This window comes from Rhopalosiphum padi, chromosome 3 (genome assembly GCF_020882245.1).
Source record: "Rhopalosiphum padi isolate XX-2018 chromosome 3, ASM2088224v1, whole genome shotgun sequence".
Classification (NCBI taxonomy): domain Eukaryota; kingdom Metazoa; phylum Arthropoda; class Insecta; order Hemiptera; family Aphididae; genus Rhopalosiphum; species Rhopalosiphum padi.
Window position 1 is genome coordinate 70,736,256 of NC_083599.1, and position 18,630 is coordinate 70,754,885.

Sequence of the window (18,630 nt, forward strand, 5' to 3'; positions counted from 1 at the left end):
CAAAATATTAATGTAACCTACCGTATTACCAATGTATAATATGTATAATTATTTATAGAAATATACTGACAAGTGACTGACTGTCTTCGCTCAAAATTATTTATATTGTACCTATATATACAATTATCATAATATATTATATATATCATTAAATTCAAATTTAGCATATCCATAATTCATTGTACAGACGTACAGTGGTCATTAACCTACTCTACAATCACAACTCACAAGGTACACAGGACACTCATTATTAAACAACAGAACTAGTCATATGGTTTTTTTTATTTTATTTTAATGATTAAATAGTAAATATCTAACGTTTACGGAAAACATCAATAATATTAAAAATTAATGTACCTATAAAATTATAAACTGTAGTGTGGCGTTTATCCCGATGTGTAGGAAATTGTTGTAATCGAAACATAGGTATATATAGTGTTCAATAAATTTGGAAACAGTCATCAGACTAAATAATTGAGATTGATACGATAATATTAAATAATTAATGAGGTTATTAAATATTTTACATTATGAATGTCCAGCAGTGTTATTTTTTATTGCTCCATGTAGGTATTAAAATATGTATACACTATACAGTAATTAAGAGTTTACAAACTTATTAAACACCTGGTATATACAATATACATATTTAGGCATTGGTAAACAGTGGCGTATTTACGGGGGGGTCCAGGAGTACTGGACCCCCCCAAAACCTCTCCAAAAAAAAAAAACTAAAATTCTTACATATTTACAGAACCCGATTTATGTAGGCACGCGCGGACATATTTTTTTCCCGTTAACAAAATATTGTATAAAATATAGTTTAAAATTTGTTACGCAACATATGTTCCTTTAGCATGGTTTTAAGTAATAAGTATAGAAATTATACATTTATAATAATACAATTATATATTTTGTTCAAATTCCTCCAAAAACTGCATAAGGACGTAACTATTACAAGATATCATAGTTTATAGTATATAAACTATTATTCATATATTATAGTTTATCATAGATTAATTATGTATAAACTGAGGACCCCCCCCAGAAAAATTTGAAAATACGCCACTGTTGGTAAAGCGTGTGATCTAATTATGGGTCCGCCACTCCACCGTGATCTACTATTAATAGGTAACGTATAATAATATGCCTTTTGTGAATAAATACACGGTGATAAGGTCCTTGGGTGTTTGGTTTATGCTGGAAAAAGGGTGATGTATTATAACGCAGATATTTTTATTGTTGAACGAAGAGATAAAAATATATTAATTCTAATCATACAAAGAGAATTTTTGCCGGGGACTACCATAGTGTCTGATGAATGGAAATCATATTACTCCAGTCTAAATGATATTGGATATAATCATTTAACTGTCAATCATTCTAAAAATTTCATGAATCCTGTAAATGGGGCTAATACACAAATAATAAAATGTTTATGGTCAATATTAAAATTCAAAATATTAAGAAAAATGCATGGGACTAATGAAAATCTATTGAGACGCCATTTAATTGAATGTCAGCATCGCTCAATAACGAATCGGAACAATTTATTTATACATTTTTTGGAAAATATAAAAAAGTTTATTATTTTTAATATTGTAACAATTATCATATTTTAAACATAATTTATATATTTTGACTAATACTAATTGTATCATTTGTTTTGTAGACACAAAAAACTTTTATGTATTAAATATAGTTATTTTTTTAATTGAATTACATAATATTACATATTATTTTTATTTAACTAGTTATCTACTGTTTTCTCGCTTGATGACACATTAAACCTCTAAATGACCGGTAGATCACACGCTTTACCAATCCCCATATTTATAGGTAATAATAGTGTGATGAGATGGATGCGTATGTATATGTTAATAGGACCCAGAAAAAAATTGCACGATCCTAATATCTATAAAATTATAGTTGGTAACATGCACAATATAACATATTATTTTGTCAATTAATTTTGACGAATATCTAACCCAAAATTTATTTGAGAATACATTATTTAGGTGAGAAATAAAACCGATCGTTTGGGAAAATTTATCTTTGACTTTTGTATATATTATATCTACCTGAAGTATAGTAAAAATCAGTAAATATCAAGTGGGTCAATGTAGCAGATATGTTAAATTTGAATTCAAGGATATTAATATATATATATATATATATATATTATTTTATTATCATTACATATAATTTGCATATGAAAAACGATTCTGAGCGGAGACACAGTCTGTCAGCCTACCTATATCAATTTTACTATAAGTACCTATTTCATATTTGTTATTTGATCATATGTTTATTAATACTTTAATTTATTATTAAAGTAATTTATTTTACTGTTCGTAATACGGAAGGTAGATTTAATTGTTTCCTAAAACATTGCATTTATTATACTATTAGTATTCAATTATTATCATAATATTTATTCATGCCATATTATATTATTTACATTATTTTATAAACTTTTGAGTTAGTTCAAACTTCAAATGCATACAAAAAAAACATTTACACATAAATTTTAGTGAGTAATTATTATTTGGGTTTAATCCCAAAGTTTTCACATTTAGTCCTTATGCATATACAAGGTCACTTGGGGATAAAATATTATAATTCTATAATATGATTATTCCAATTATTGCGGTTATTATTCATGTAGATATATGCAGTACCTATACACATTATGTTTAGAGTGCTGTTTGTTTTACTTATTTGTTTTGTACTCTATTGACATTTTAAAAATAACACATATTAACAAAATATTAAATCCAGTAAATACCTATTACATTTTAATAAAATAAATACAAATACAGTAAGTCAACTCTCGATAATTCGAAACTTTCGGTAATTCTAAATAAATATTCGTTCTCATGAAAATCTCCCGTTAATTCAAATAAAAACAATTCATTAAAATACACTCGATAATTCAAAATTAATTTTTGGGAAACTGACCACTTAGGTATCGCGTGATAATTCAAAGTTACATCCGTTCAACGCTCAGCAAGTCAAAATATATTCACTATTTCACTAAATGTATTTTTTATATTTTTGTAAATAATTTATTATACAATTATTGTCTAAAATTTAGCTTATTATTTTTGATAACAATTGCCTACTGATTTCTTCAAAAAATAATATTTTTTTATAATAATAATTTTATATTTACATGTTAAAAACAATAAATTGATGTAATAAGTAATAACGCCTAATTTTCTGAAATATTTAATAATTATAATAATAAAAACAAAATAATTTTCTGATCTCAGTAATTTGAATTTCTTTTTTTTTTTGCTTTTAATATTCGAACTCTTGGTAATTCGAAATTTTTCTTAAGTCCCGCCAACTTCGAATTATCTAGAGTCGACTGTAATTTAAGTATATAGTCTTTAAAGACCAATATCAGTTATTTTTAAAAAACTATACATTTTTTTCTGTTTCAAAAAAAAATGTACTAACTCTCAAGTTTGAAAGTATTTTTATTATAACACTGCAGTATCAATGACATTGAATTTTTACTCTGATAAATTATTTCATTAGGTAGGCTCATATTATTAAATTTAAATTGTTAAAAGTTTCTATTTCTTAAAAAATGCATTAAAATTATTTATACCTACTAAACTGCGCAAACCACTAAAAAACAAATTTCATATTAAATTATTAAATTATATATTTATAGGTACATAATTTAAAAAATAAAGAAATTTAATACATACCATAACTTCGACAATTATATGAACAAAATATCATTCATAACCTAATGAATCACAAAATTTCAGTTAAAAATATATATTTCAATTATAATATTTACACAGATTCCTAAAGATAACATCAAAACAACAAAAACATCAGTATAGTATACCTCTGCTTATTTAATTCTAATTACGGCTATCAAATGACAATTTCTTTTCTTTTTGTTGTTTTAAAAATGTATAATAAACGATAACGATATTAATAATAAGTAATAATACTATTATGAACTGGCATTTTGTACTTATTATTATAATTTATATTATTATCTAATTAATATAGATAATTGCATTTACTCTGTAGTTAGTATAATGTGTCGATGTATCATGTATACATAATACTTACTGTTTAATCAAATATTTATCTTTGATTATTAATGGTCAATGTTTATCAATTTATTAATGTGTATCTATAATAAATAATTAATAACTAATGAGTAATAAATTACTAATGACTGTTAGTATTGTATTGTTATTTGATTATAATATGGAATACATTAAAACTGATCAAATGATTAGGACCACTAATAATCACTATCGATATTTTATTTTATACTCATTAACACAGCCATACATATTTTTCAAAATTGTTATGTCTATTTATTAGGTATTGAATCAATATTATTAATGAATATTATTTTAATAGTATTTATTTATTTGTTAATAATATATTGTATTTTATATAATTTAATAACATTTTCTAAAATCTTCTAACATAAAAATTGTGATATAGGTTAAAAGAAATATATAATTAGTTTTAAGAACAAAAATGTATCTACAGTGAATACTGAATAATAATACTTTTAATAGTTGCATGTGTTCACAAATGTAAAACGCAAACAATTTGGGTTCAAGTTACAGTGAATTGGACTATTATCAGATTTGTAAGTAAAAATATTATTTGTGTCCATGTTTTAAATTATTTTTATTTTCAAGCCGTATAGTTATTCATTTATTTATTTTGTTTCAAGTTGATTACATAATACAATTATAATCCTTACGTTTATTTTTTATAACAATACAACGAAATAAAAAAAATATACAATAATCTACAGACTATCATTATAGTGCTATCATTTAGTTTAAAAACTATGAGATTGTAAATTATTGTTATTTTGATCGAAACGGTTTTGAATTTTTTTATCTATCTACCTATTCGTTATTACAAATACGGTAAAACACGGGTAATAAATTAAATTAATAATATGAAATATATTTTTCACTTCTCCCTGAATCGTCAAGATTCGTGTAAGAATGTCTGTAAAAGTGTAAAACTGTAAATAAAAATTGAAATTATTAATTTTTGCTGTCCAATACTTCAATTTTATAGTAATAGACGCAACAGTGCATGTTGCGTACGTACGGAAAGCGCGCTGACGTAGTTGAATTCCGATTTAAAATATTTGAAATCAGAAATCTCAACTGCCGTTTAGCTTTGCCGCGTCGGAACGAGTCGTCGTCGTCGTTATCGTCGAATGTGATGGGTGTGGGCGCGGCGGAGTGGGACCGAGGCCGATACACACGTCTACCACCGACGCGACGGATTACCTCCACAGCGACGACGGTTAGAAAACGACCGTTGCGCGGCGTTCGTATATCCCCACCGGCATGTTGTTGTCTACGCGCAACGTAGCGGCGGCGGTGGCGGCGGCGGCGCAGTAACACCGTTGACAATCTCGTCGGACGTTAAATTCGAACGCGAAAAACGCTAAAAAGGTGAAAACCCGCGCTTTCATTGTTTCGTCGCCCGAGTCCAGTTGAACTCACTCTGCCGACGTCGAGTCGATCGATTTGCGTTTTTATTGTCGACAATACCGTCGTAAGAATAATTTTCGGGCCGAGTTTCGCTGTCGTGTGTTTTCCGTTCATCCGCGTCCTCTCAATCAAATCCCGTGACCAGCCCAACCGGACCGTCACGGTCGGAACTGCGACTCCTCTGTTCAACCGATACACCATGGACGACTTTACAGAGGTAAATCATAGGAATGCGTTTTAATTTAGTATAATTATTACTATGATTGTTGTACAACAGCCGATAGACATAATAAGCATAATAGCAAGCCGCTGTTATGACAGTTTGAAAGATTTAATAAGCTCTGCACTGTCGTGTACGTCGGCGTCCAATTTCAATAGATAATAATTTATACATCATATCAATGCCCATTGCTTACGGAATGTTTGTTTAAATTTTAAGTATAGGTATTCGAATTTGCCGAGTCCAAGAGAGGTTTCTGCTTCTGTTATTGTTGTTAAAATAAGAACACCAACGGTCACTTATCTAGGTTGATTTTTTTGCAATTGATACCTATTTAAACTGCATTATCATTTTTTAAAATTGAAATTTTACAAACATGCATTCTATATAAATTAATTCTATCTTGGTGCGTTTGTACTGGGTTATGTAGTCAATTTGAGTGATTAGACCGTCAAAATGAACAAAATATCTAGTTTTCTACCAAAATATCACTGAATAATATACATATTATAGGTAATTAGGTAATGATGTATCCAAAAAAAAACTCATTACCTATATGTTGTGTAGTTACTGCATGTTTATCCGATAAAAGCTGGAAAAATTACTACCATTTAATAATACATTTCTATTCTTTAGATAAGTAGATTCAGAGTTGGCTAATCTTTAGGTATGTTAAGTTATTATGAAAGTCAACTTTGTAATTATATAATAAGCATCTATGCATCTATTAAAATATCACATTAAAAAAATGTTAAAAAACATTGCAAAATGTATTTCCAGTATCTATGATTTGTTTTTTTTTATATTTCATATCAATATTCCATTATTAAGTATGTAGTAACAGTTCTATAAGGTCAATAATCGATACAATTGACCTTTTTTTCAATTATAGAATTTTCTAAATAATAAACTTATACAAATTGTGATTTAAAATTTTCTAAAATGTGAAAAATAGATACTTAACACAAATAACGCTGTTACATTTTTTAGTATTTTTTTTAATTTTACTGATAGAACTCACAAAAGTTGCTACTTATAATATAATTTAAGGAGTTTATATAGGTAATTTTTCTGTAAATTATGGATGTGTTGTGTAACAAGGGTGCCCAAATAATTGATTATAATCCATTTCATTGTTTATCTGGTTGTTAAATAGATTTTCCCTTAATAAATGCCGGGATAAATGACCCTAAAGAGGGTATTTTACCTATTGTATGTGTCTTACTAATATAAAACATAGACAATTTACTTTCAGCAGAATCCATTTAATGATATTTGCTTTAATATTAAAATCAATTTATTTATTATTAAAATTAAAAGTAAGAATATTATCATAGACTTTTTTCATTTTAAAGTAAGTTATAGCTGAAGTTATAGCTATGCTAAATACTGTTATAATACTAATAAAATTCCATGATAAGTAAAGTTATAGATAATAGTCTTACCTTTAAGTTTCTAAAAAGTAAATAGACTATAATTATAAAGCTAATAGCAAAAAACAGATTCTGCCAAAACTAAATTAGCAATTTTTATTATTAGTAAGATGGAATAACACATTTTCATGTTTTTGTAGACCTTAAATACAGGGTGTCCCGCCAGGATTTACCCATTGCGATATCTCCTGAAATAATAGAGATATCATAATTCTGTTTTTTTAATAAGATTCACAGGGACAAGAACTACAAATTTTTCATGTTTTAATTTATTTTTATGTTTTGGTAAAAAAGTTAAAAAATTTATTTTTTTATTTAATTATTTAAAAAAAAATTGAAGATAGCCATTTTGTAGAGTTTTTTTTTCTGAAAATATTGACGTTTTAAAATTTTAATTTCATCAATTTCCTGATTTTTAATATTTTTTCTAGTTTCGAAAAAAACTGCGAATTATTTAATACGATAGTGTCATAGTGGTATCATTGTATCAAACATGTGGCCCGCCGCCCGCGTGCTCGTACGGCTGGCGAACGGGTTTCAGTGTGGCTCGCAATAAACGTCATATTTTATTTCTTCAACATTGTTAAATTGTTAAATAAAGTTAATAACTACCTATTGTACAAAATATCAATATGTACATGTTTGTTATACCTAGTATTAAATATTATAATTATAATAAATAGATAAAACAAATGTATTTTGTTTACTTTGAGTTTGAATTTAGTAAAAAAAAGGTGTTTTGTCCGCCAACGTATAAATACGTAATAGTTAATATTTTATGGCTTGTTGGTAATTTGAGTATGACATAGTCCACAATTTAAATACCTAATTTAATGTTTTGATATTATTGTCTTGTCCCATTTTTTGGCAAGACATAAACATAATATTATTAATTTATTGTTGGTCTACAAAATTATGTAATATTTTGATAAAAATGATCATCACTACATAAATTCTAAAATCACATCATTTTGTATTTCATGTCTATCATATTAATTTATAAAGTAATAAAATGCAGTGTTGGGTAGTAACATAACGTCCGTTACTCGTTACTGTAACGTAGCTACAACTTTCAGTAACGTTATGATAACTTCGTTACTATTATTTTTTTGTAACGACAAGAGTAACGACGTTAATTATTTATAAATAATTTACCAGAAGAACGCGTTGCATTATAAATTTAAATATTTAATTATATATTTTTGTTTGTACATCGCGGTGCTATGAAGGCCGAAGCGGCACTTTGCAGGCAGTCCTTCCCCTCGTATCAGCATCAAAAAATTTAGTTATATTTAAAACTCAAGTAGATATAATTACATGTATGTATAATTACAACATTTTTCCAGTATAAATATTAATTTATAATATAATAATATAATATCCATGTATAAATAAACTACAATTTTCAGTTTCAATTTCGAGGAAAACTGAATATAACATTGATAAACAGATTGCAGGAGTAGAGATAGCAATATTAGCAATTGCTATATCTTATTTATTTTTAGATAATGTCTGATAAATTATACAACATAAGGTCGTCTTCGGATTACCGCTGTTATTGGTGATTAAGTGAAAACTTAATAAGGTAACATAAGAGTAACGTTAAAGTAACGTCATTGTAACTCAATTACTTTAGTACTTGAGATTAAGTAACTAACAAGTAATCTAGTTAAAAAAATAATTTACCTAACACTTACTATTTTACTAAAATGTATGGTACTTGTTGGTACTTGTGATACTACGTAGTACGAATACGAATTTTACTTTTTGGAAGAAGGAACATAGGGAAATTATTATATACAATAAATATTTTAGAAGGTCATAGCTGAATATATTTTGAGGAGGTTAACATTTGTTTTTTTTACAATACATGTATATATGTATATTACAATTGTGAGTGTTCAAACACTTTGTTTTGTGACTATAATGCAAAACACAGAAAATTTATCTAATAATGTTAATTTAATGTACTAAATTAAATAATAATCTACATTTTTCAATTTGTGTAAACATTTGATTATTCCTATGTAAAAAAATGTGTTTAGTGTTTTTCTATTTTAGAGTTAATACTTAATAAATTTAATAATTTATTAGTTTATAAAAATAAAATATTCTAATAAAGTTTCAAATATTTAATCAAATCTATTTCAAAACACTTAAACACATAAATTACTACCTATACATTTTGTAGTTAAGTTGTAGTTAAGTTATTACGTTTTACTTATTGGTTATAATTACTCATATATTATAATATTATATAAATTTATAATCTATTCATAAGTAACAGAAATTATTACTTAATTATTATATTTATACTACTTTAGTATTAACTTATATATGATCCAGCTATAACCACAATCAACTGTATCTTATTGTTTAATATTTACACACCAAATTTATATTTCATCTTATAAATACCAATAGTTAGTAGGTAATTTTTGTTTTAAGGCTTTTAAGTATTTTTAACAATATAACTTATTTTAAACATTTGAATCATTTTAAACCACGTTTATAACTTTTGAAAGCTTGACTCAATTGGATCTTAATGTACTGATTAAATGATTTCTTTTTATAACAGTTTGTTACCTAAACTGAGTGAAGTATAAAAATTATCTGTTATAATAGTTCTGCCAATATATTTATGATCTTATCCCTGACATTGAGAAATATCTAAATAATTTGCAAGAACGTAATTTTTGTTTTCTTCAATATTGATGGTTTGTTGAAAAAACTTACATCGTCATTTATGTTGTCTAATAATTGTTTTATTACTATCAGCATTTACTTCAAATTTTATTGGCTAAAATAATTAAGTTAAAGTTGGTAAATCATATGTTGGATTATAAGTTCATCATATGATCGCATATATATATATGCGATATATGTATCCTAAACTGTTATTGTGTTTTCAGCGCATGTTGGAAAGAACACAAAGACGTCAAGAGCTTCTTAAGTCCACATTGTCCCAGGTATCTCAACCAATTCCTTCATCAGCTATGGAAACCTCTCCAACAATTCAGCAATCGCATTCACCACCTTCGCGTCGTCAGAGACGCACTCGCCTTGCTGAACTTGCTAACCAAGTAGATCAATGGTTGTCAGATGATCAGAACTTTAAACAAAGTGAAAATATCTCCAACCCCAAAGTAAATATTTATTAAAAGTTGAAGTAAATTGTGTATGAAGTACAATTATTGATTTTAGATTTGACAGATGCACCTGCATCCCAAGTTTTATTATTTTTACTATTGTTTTATTGCTATCATAATTTTTTGGTCTATTTTATATATAAAACTAATATTACCTTCTAGTTATGTAATAAAAGTAATTGCACTTGTATATCTTAAATTATGTGCATAGTAAATGTGTAATTTATACTTATAGCTGCACATTATACTTTTTAATAGTAGTAATATGATTCTAAAATGTATTTATGTTTGTTTTTATTTAGAAGACAGAAAAAATTAACGACATTCAAAATGAATCTAAAAAATTGGCAACTGTATCTCCACAATATGCTATTACAAAAGATTTAATTAAGGTAATATGTTATAATAATATAAGCTCATGCATATTAATATTATATTAGAGGATATGTTTTAATAAGTTGTACCGTGCATTTATATAGTAATTTAAAATGATTATAAAAATAATGTATTTTAATATTTTTGATTTCTAGACTAATGAAAATAAATCAGCTGACATACAGCAACCAAAACCACAGCAGTATAATATTAAATTGAAACAATTACGCCAACAGCAGCAATCAGATAAAGAAACTCAGCCTCAAAATAGTTCACTAAATCTCACTTCTACTACTTTGACAGTTGCACAACGTCGAGCATTATTTGAGCCAAATATTGTTAATAATGTTGTTAATCAGCAGCAGAATAAAAAACCAATTACTACTACTACTGTAACCATATCTATGACTAAAACTACTCCTGCTACTGTTATTACTAAAACGTCAACAACTGCGGCCAATGGAGCAACTGAAGAATCTGTTGAAGATGTAATTAAAACGCCACCACGTCCTATTCCATGCAGTGCATCTACCCCACCTTCAAGACGTGGTTCTAGGCCTAGAACAAGTCTAGGTACTTCTACTGCCTCAAACAATTTGACTGAACAGAAACGAACTGTATGGACTCCCCCGTGTATAAAAAATGTGCTTTTAAAAAAGAAATTGATCAATGAACTGGAAGACGATGAACAATTGTCAGATAATAGTACTAAAAATAAAGTTGGATTAAAAAGTAGTCCTTTTGATAAATATAATCCAGGTACAATAGTTATATTATATTATATTTTTTTTACTTTCTAAAACTTAATTATAAGTCTTTAATTCTTACTGATTTTATAATTATAATCAGAATTATAAAATAATATTTTAACAAATATTAATATAATAAACATAATTAGTAAAAAAATTAAAACTAATTGTGTTTATGCATATATTATTCATTGCTTAATATGTTAATGTATATAACATTATTTAATTTTTTTCATTTACCTATAATTAATACATTTGGTTTTGAGTTTTTTAATATCAAAAATGCTTATGGTTTGATTTTAATTATTACATTATAAATGAACCTAGTGTTGTAGATTAGCATACAAATAACTGTTCTTATGTAGTATTGACAAAAATTATCGTTGGATTATTAAAAACCATACTATATTTTTAAAATACATTGAGTATATGTTTTAATATGTATTTTTATGTAAAAATTTTTTAATTTTATCAAAATTGTGTTATTTATGATATTGCGTATTTTTATGTTACAGGTTGTATTAAATACAAGCCAGCTTCACCATCTTCCAATTTGTATCCAGATTTATCTTTGATAGCAGATGATGACCTAGAAAACAATAGTTTACCAACTTCATTGGAAATCCAATCTATAGCATGCAAGGTAATATTGTTTGTGTTTATTTAATGTACATGTATCAATGATTTCTATAATCCATGTGTGCAGAGACGTAGCAATGGAAGCAGTGCTTTAAATATTTCTACTGCATCTTCCGAATCTGTGCCTGAAGACAGTGATGATGCTGACATTTTGGGGGCTAAACGTTATCGGTGCCATCAGAAAGAAAAAGATCAGGAGACAAATGACATTGCTACACTTCAAGAGGTTAGTATAGTAATATATTTTTTACATTACTTATATTTTATAATTACTAATAGTATGTAAATTTATAGGTAACTTCTCCATCCACGCCTATTACAGGATTTAATAGTACCCCGGGTGGTGGTCACTGTTCTATGCTATCAAGCCACGCAGGTAGTCCATTATCACAGGCTTGTTCCAGTTTTATATTTCAACGTGGCAATGAAAGTCTCTGTGGTAACAAAAGTTTCTCTAACTCAACTGAGCAAAGACAAGGTTTAGAAGATCAACAATTGGGTCAGACCAATCAGTTACCTGAGTCTCGGCTCATTGACAAGTACTTTGAGTTTGTGAATTCTGATGGTGAAGAAGAAGCAGAACTTACTAATAATGTCTTATCGCCTAATGAGTCGGGTTATCATGGCCAACTTCAGTCGAACAACAGCAAACATAATGTTGATATCGAACCTAACAAACAGAACAGCAGCAGTAGCAGTTGTAGTAGCAGCAGTACTAAGCCAGCGCTTGTACACACAGTTAGCACATATCGTAAACAACAGCAACAGTTACGATTAAATGGCGCAAATTCTTCTAGCAAGGTATTTGTTGTCAACAGTCTGTACATGTCTTAGTTTGTATCTACCAAGTATACATTTATACTTCGATTTTAGATTGCAGCAATGAATCTATTGATTTTACATTAATGTGTTTTTTATGTGTATGTGTGCATGTACAATTAATAATAGAAAAAATGTTTTGATTTTCAATATTGAAAGTTGTTATTGAAAATTCTGATCTATACTTGTTACAGAATAAGTACGTACCTCGTCACGCAAGTAGCGGACTAGTTCCCCATTATAATCTCATCATAAGTATATATATATATATATATATATATATATATATATATATAAGTATTATTTGTAAGCTAATCAAAAACAGATTTTGGTCCGCACCCAGGTATGCACTTATTCGGCAGCAAGTGTAGTTAAGTGTAGATAGGTCAAAATTGAAAATTCTTTGTATTTTTTAAAACAATCTAGAAAAACTGGAATTTTTACATTTAACCTGTTTTTATAACTTGTGGGTATTTGAAACATTTAATTTGTATTAATATATTTTATATACACAATGATTTTCAATTGTAATATTCTGGGCAACAATTAATTCAACACAAATTATAAAATAAATTACTATTATAGCAATATTAATAAACATAAAATATATTTTGTAATATGGGCTGACAAATGGTTTCTTAATAGTTTTTCATAATTTAACACATTTATTGCTGTGATCTCTACTCCGTGCTACTCAATGACAAGATATATTTCTTACTTCCCACTTTTTTAAATAGTTATTTATAAATCATTTATTAGATTAGTGTTTCTCAGCCTTTGTATTATGGCGACACACTATTTATTATTTTCATACTTTGTGACAGACAGTAAAAAAGAAATAAGAATAATACCTATCAATTTTTGTAAATATAGTGCCAACAAGATTGGTACATTTAATATTAGTATTTCTCGCGAAAAGTTTGGACTTACCGGCGACACATTGGTTGTGAAACACTGTCTTAGATTATTAATGCATTATTAGTGTTAATATTAATTAATTACTTAGCTATTAACACTTAAATGTATATTTTTATCATAGCAACAAATGAGAATTCCGGAACAAGTAAAAGAACAAGATGAGGATACTGATGATGAAGAAATACATTTGCAAGAGCTGGAAAAAGTAGCAGCACGAGCTAGAGACTTAGAACGGATAGTAGTGCCAGAGCAAGACCGTATTATTGAACAAGCCACCCAAGCTTTGAATATTTGCGATGTATACAGGCAAAAAAACACTCTTCGTCCAGTGATTTCTAATCAATTTTCACCTGAGCATGTACACGCTGAACGACTTTTGTTAATTGCAGGTAAATACCTAGTTATGACTTTTTTAAAGTTGCTTAAGTTAAGGTGTTTTTAGAATAAACATTCATGGATGTCTAAGTATATTAATCTTAAAACACCAAAAATGACTGCTAAAGTTATTTTAATAAATACTAAACAAATTGTATTATAAAGAATACCTATTAGGTACTTATATCGTACAAGGAACTAATAACTAAATTTGTATACAATTTAGTAGTTTTAAATTATGCAGTGCTATTTTGCTAAATACTGCAGTCTTATCTTAACTAAATAAAAATTATAATAAATAACTATTAGTTTTGTGTTAATTTATTGATTGTTCATTTAATAGTTTTATTTTAATATATGTTAATATAATTAATAAAATATATTTTATTGCACTTATTATTATTTCCATTATTTAATTTGAATGTAAATATTTTTAATTTGTATTAAAGTGGAACGTAACTAGCTAGTTTTTATGAATTAAACTTTTTTTTATTAAACTATTAGTAAAAAATGATTTTTTAAGCATTCAGTTTTGTAATTTTATAGGCTTGAGACGAACAGATGCAGTTCGTGAGGCGCAACGGCTTCGTGTTGAACGCACATTGTTACCAGGTGGAATCATGGGGGACAGGTCCACATACTTAAATGCTCATGGTGATGGTAAAACACTTGTTATTCAGAGTCTGCGTGTTCCTATTTTATCATCCTTGAATGGTGGTGGAAACCACAATAAGTCAAAACATAATTCAGGCGAAGGATTAGAAAACCTAACCAGATGGCCAGGAGGGTATAGATATTTTGTATGTGCCATTAGAGCAGTGGCTACAGTTCACCGACCACCAGTGACAGCTGCTTCTCGACCAGCTGATGCAGTTGAAGAGTCAGTGCTCCGATTCTCCAATGATGCTTCCATCTGTCGTAACAACGATGAAATAAGTTATGGATATGTCGAATTCATTACTAAAAAAAGAGTTAAAAACTCTAGTAGCCGAAAGGCTCCAACCGAATCAGAGGGTGCCCCTATAATGATTCATGGGTTGGATGATAGAGGATGGAAAATCACCGTTGAGCTATATGGTGTATCCCCAACAGGTGCTGGAGATCATGACCACCATAATGGTGGTAATAATGTCAAGGAACACGATAGCCATGAAAATAGGAGTGTACTGGTTAGTATGTTGTTGCAATAATTTTGTTTGTTCTATATATTTAATTAATTGTTATATTTTTCTATATTCTATAAGTCATAAATATGCTATGTTTTAATATAATAATAATATTAATATTCATTATTGACGGGAAAAAATGACCAATTACATAAACTAAAATATAAAGACACAATGTAATAACAATAAGTAATGTTATAATAGTAATAAATTTATATAAATAAGAGAAACGTGAAAAGCAGAAAAAAAATAGTATATAAATATTAAATAGCTATGTTATGATAGTTATGATTTAAAAATATAAAATATAAAGTGATATGAATAATATAATTAATTACAGAATAATAGGGTGACAAATATAGGTAAGAAAAGAAAGGAGTAATATAAGAGAAACAAAATTTAAACCAAATACTTGATAAATTGAATAATGCAGTATTAAATAAATCTGAATTTGTATTTGAATTACCCTCAAATATAAGCATATTTGCAGGAGTATATAACATATAACATATAATTTATCTTGTTTTATTAATCTTATTCAATACTGAAATATTTTAAATAATTTTAGACAATATTGATTATAAGCTAGAAATAAATATTTTAGTTGTATATTAAAATAAATATTTTTTGATTCTAATACATAATTTTATGTTTACCAGGATAAGTTATGGTCTACAGTTACTACCCCAAGTAAGGAACCCAAAAAACACCATGGTTCAACAGCAACAGCATGTATTGAATCGCCAGGTGGACCTATGGCTGTGAGAAATACAGTTTTTCGACAGCTTGGTTACTTTGTATTTTCTGATGGTCAGGTAGACCGGAAGCAGTTTACTCTGAATAAGGTTTTTAATTAATTTTCTTTGTTAGTCTATGATAGTTTATTTATTATTTATTTTGTTATTCTATGCATAGGTCCATCAATCTAGTGGTATTTCAAGCAGTTCTAGGGTTACTACAAATGCTGCTGTGGAAGAAACGGTGCGTGTGCAGATGTGCCTTTTAGAGGAAGGAGAGGAATATACCTATGACGATGATATGGGAGGAATTAATTTGGACAACAAATCTTCGGGATCCAATTCATATGCTACTGGTGGCATTAGAACTGTTTCAGCACAAAAATCATTGAAATTCCCATCTGAGTGCAAACGATTGGAAGGATTTTTAACACTTTTTGACGACCATGAGTTGCGTACACAACATTTTGAGCGAGAGGGTCAATGGAAACGTCGTGCAGATATTGGTGGTTGTTCTAAAGGTGGCACTACTTCGTGGCGTCGTCTTTGGTTTAGAGCTGAAATAATTGATGTGAATCAACAGAAATCTATAAATAACAGTGACAAACCACAAGAACAGCCAAACGATAAAAATTTAAAGCAGCAATCTATAGTGTTACGCTATTGGATGTATCCAGAGTATGCTGAACAAGAACGAGAGGTATCTATAGTTATATGTTTATTTTTTTTTTTTTTTTTATTGATCTCTTAAAACATCGGCTGCAAGGGCCATTAGTTTAACATACAGTTAATTTACAGAAAGTAATTAAGTTACATGTTATATACAATATTTACATTTAGGTTTTGTGGCTTAAATTAAATTATATAGTTGTGCTTCTTTTAGGAACCGTAGGATGTTGATGGATGATTGTGGTTCTGGACCTAGTGCTTCCCCAAATATATGTTTATTATATTATACACTTGAGTACAATTTAAACATTTTGACTTTTAGAAAATAAATATTCTTATTCATATTAATTATTTCATTAAAAGAATGCCACATACTCGCTTTTTAAGAGATTTTATCCAGAAAATTATCGAGAAATACTAAAATTGTAAATCCTAATTCAAAATAACTTACAAATGGTCCAATGTTTGTACCATTGTTGGTTATTATGTGATTGTGAGATTCTATAAAAAATAAAAATAAAACTAGGACACGGCAAGTATTATCTTCTGCATTGTGTTTAAATATGGTTTTTAAGCTTTAACTAGATTGAATAATTCTTTGTCGCACAAAACAATTTTTACACATAAAAAGTGTTAAAAATCAAGAACTGTTAACTTAAAAAATATTTCTATTCACATTAAATCAATCATATATAGTACCCTATAGTGATGATAAATATTAATTTTTCACAATATTTTTACAGCCTTTAGGTAGCATAGACTTGAATTGCTGTCTACCTCTACCCCCACCTGAAGAAGAAATTACTAGTGCTGCCTCAGGTCAACAGCTTAAACATAAACAGAAACCAATCCCTGCTGCTCCAGCTCTTCCAGATTTATGCACTCGACCAAACACTCTGCGTTTGATTTTATATACTGTTGGCGCCGAATATGATATCTTAAATGATGGTGATCACGATGATGAAAAAGCTCATGAAGTACTGTTGCTAGCTGCTGACACTGCAGATGAACGGCGTGAATGGTGTGAAACTATAAATGCAGCAGTAAATGCTATTAGTGGACACCGTGAACAGATCAGATTAGCTTTAGCTACTCAATTGAAAAAAAAACAATACAATAACGAAAAGGAACAACAACAAATACGACAACAAGTTGAACAACGTACTGGTGCTTGGCCTACTACGCCAAGTGGTAATCGTCAATATTACGGCAAAAAAAAGAAGTTCTACAAATAATTGATGACTTCAAAATGTTTAACCTCAAGTTGTTTTATAACTCTTGTTTCATTTTAGGTACCTTATAATTCATTATATATTATTATTATTATTATTATTTTGTTTGTTTTTTTTATAATACAATACAATATTGCATATAAGAAGTTATACTTGAATTTTTAAAATTCAACTTTTCATAATATATTTTTAGTTTTGTGGAATTTTTTAATTGTAATTTGAAGTAATGATTTCAATACAAGCTAAAATAATAATATGAATATTATTATTATTACTATTTTTTGTTTAATTAACAATATTTTAATTTACAACTATGATTATGTTCTAAGTTATTATATCACAATTTATTGGTATACAAATGGTTGTAATTTTTCGTTTTAATTTTTTGCGAATTATTATCATTATTATTTTTGTGTATTTGAAACATATTGTAAGGAGTGAATTTACTCTTATCTTATTTTATATACATTAAACATATTTATAATTTAAATATTTAATTGTTTTATGTGTCGTAGCTATTATTTAGGAATCAAGACCAAGTTTAATTAAGATCTTGGAAAAAAAAATTAAAATATGATACTAAACATTAGTGTAACTCATAAAGTGTAGTACTCAATTTTGCTATATATTTTTACATAA

The 18,630-nt window shown here is 27.7% G+C and overlaps 1 protein-coding gene across 1 annotated transcript; it reads left to right on the plus strand.

Annotated features, from left to right (window-relative positions):
* The first annotated feature begins 5,368 nt into the window (after positions 1 to 5,368).
* Positions 5,369 to 18,481, plus strand: LOC132924290 (uncharacterized). Its single transcript, XM_060988514.1, has 12 exons — positions 5,369 to 5,727; positions 10,076 to 10,309; positions 10,615 to 10,704; positions 10,843 to 11,446; positions 11,952 to 12,079; positions 12,143 to 12,301; positions 12,370 to 12,876; positions 13,934 to 14,201; positions 14,734 to 15,356; positions 16,013 to 16,198; positions 16,269 to 16,790; positions 17,503 to 18,481. The coding sequence occupies exons 1-12, from the start codon at positions 5,710 to 5,712 to the stop codon at positions 17,992 to 17,994; spliced, it is 3,831 nt and encodes a 1,276-aa protein (XP_060844497.1). The 5' UTR covers positions 5,369 to 5,709; the 3' UTR covers positions 17,995 to 18,481.
* The last annotated feature ends 149 nt before the right edge of the window (positions 18,482 to 18,630 follow it).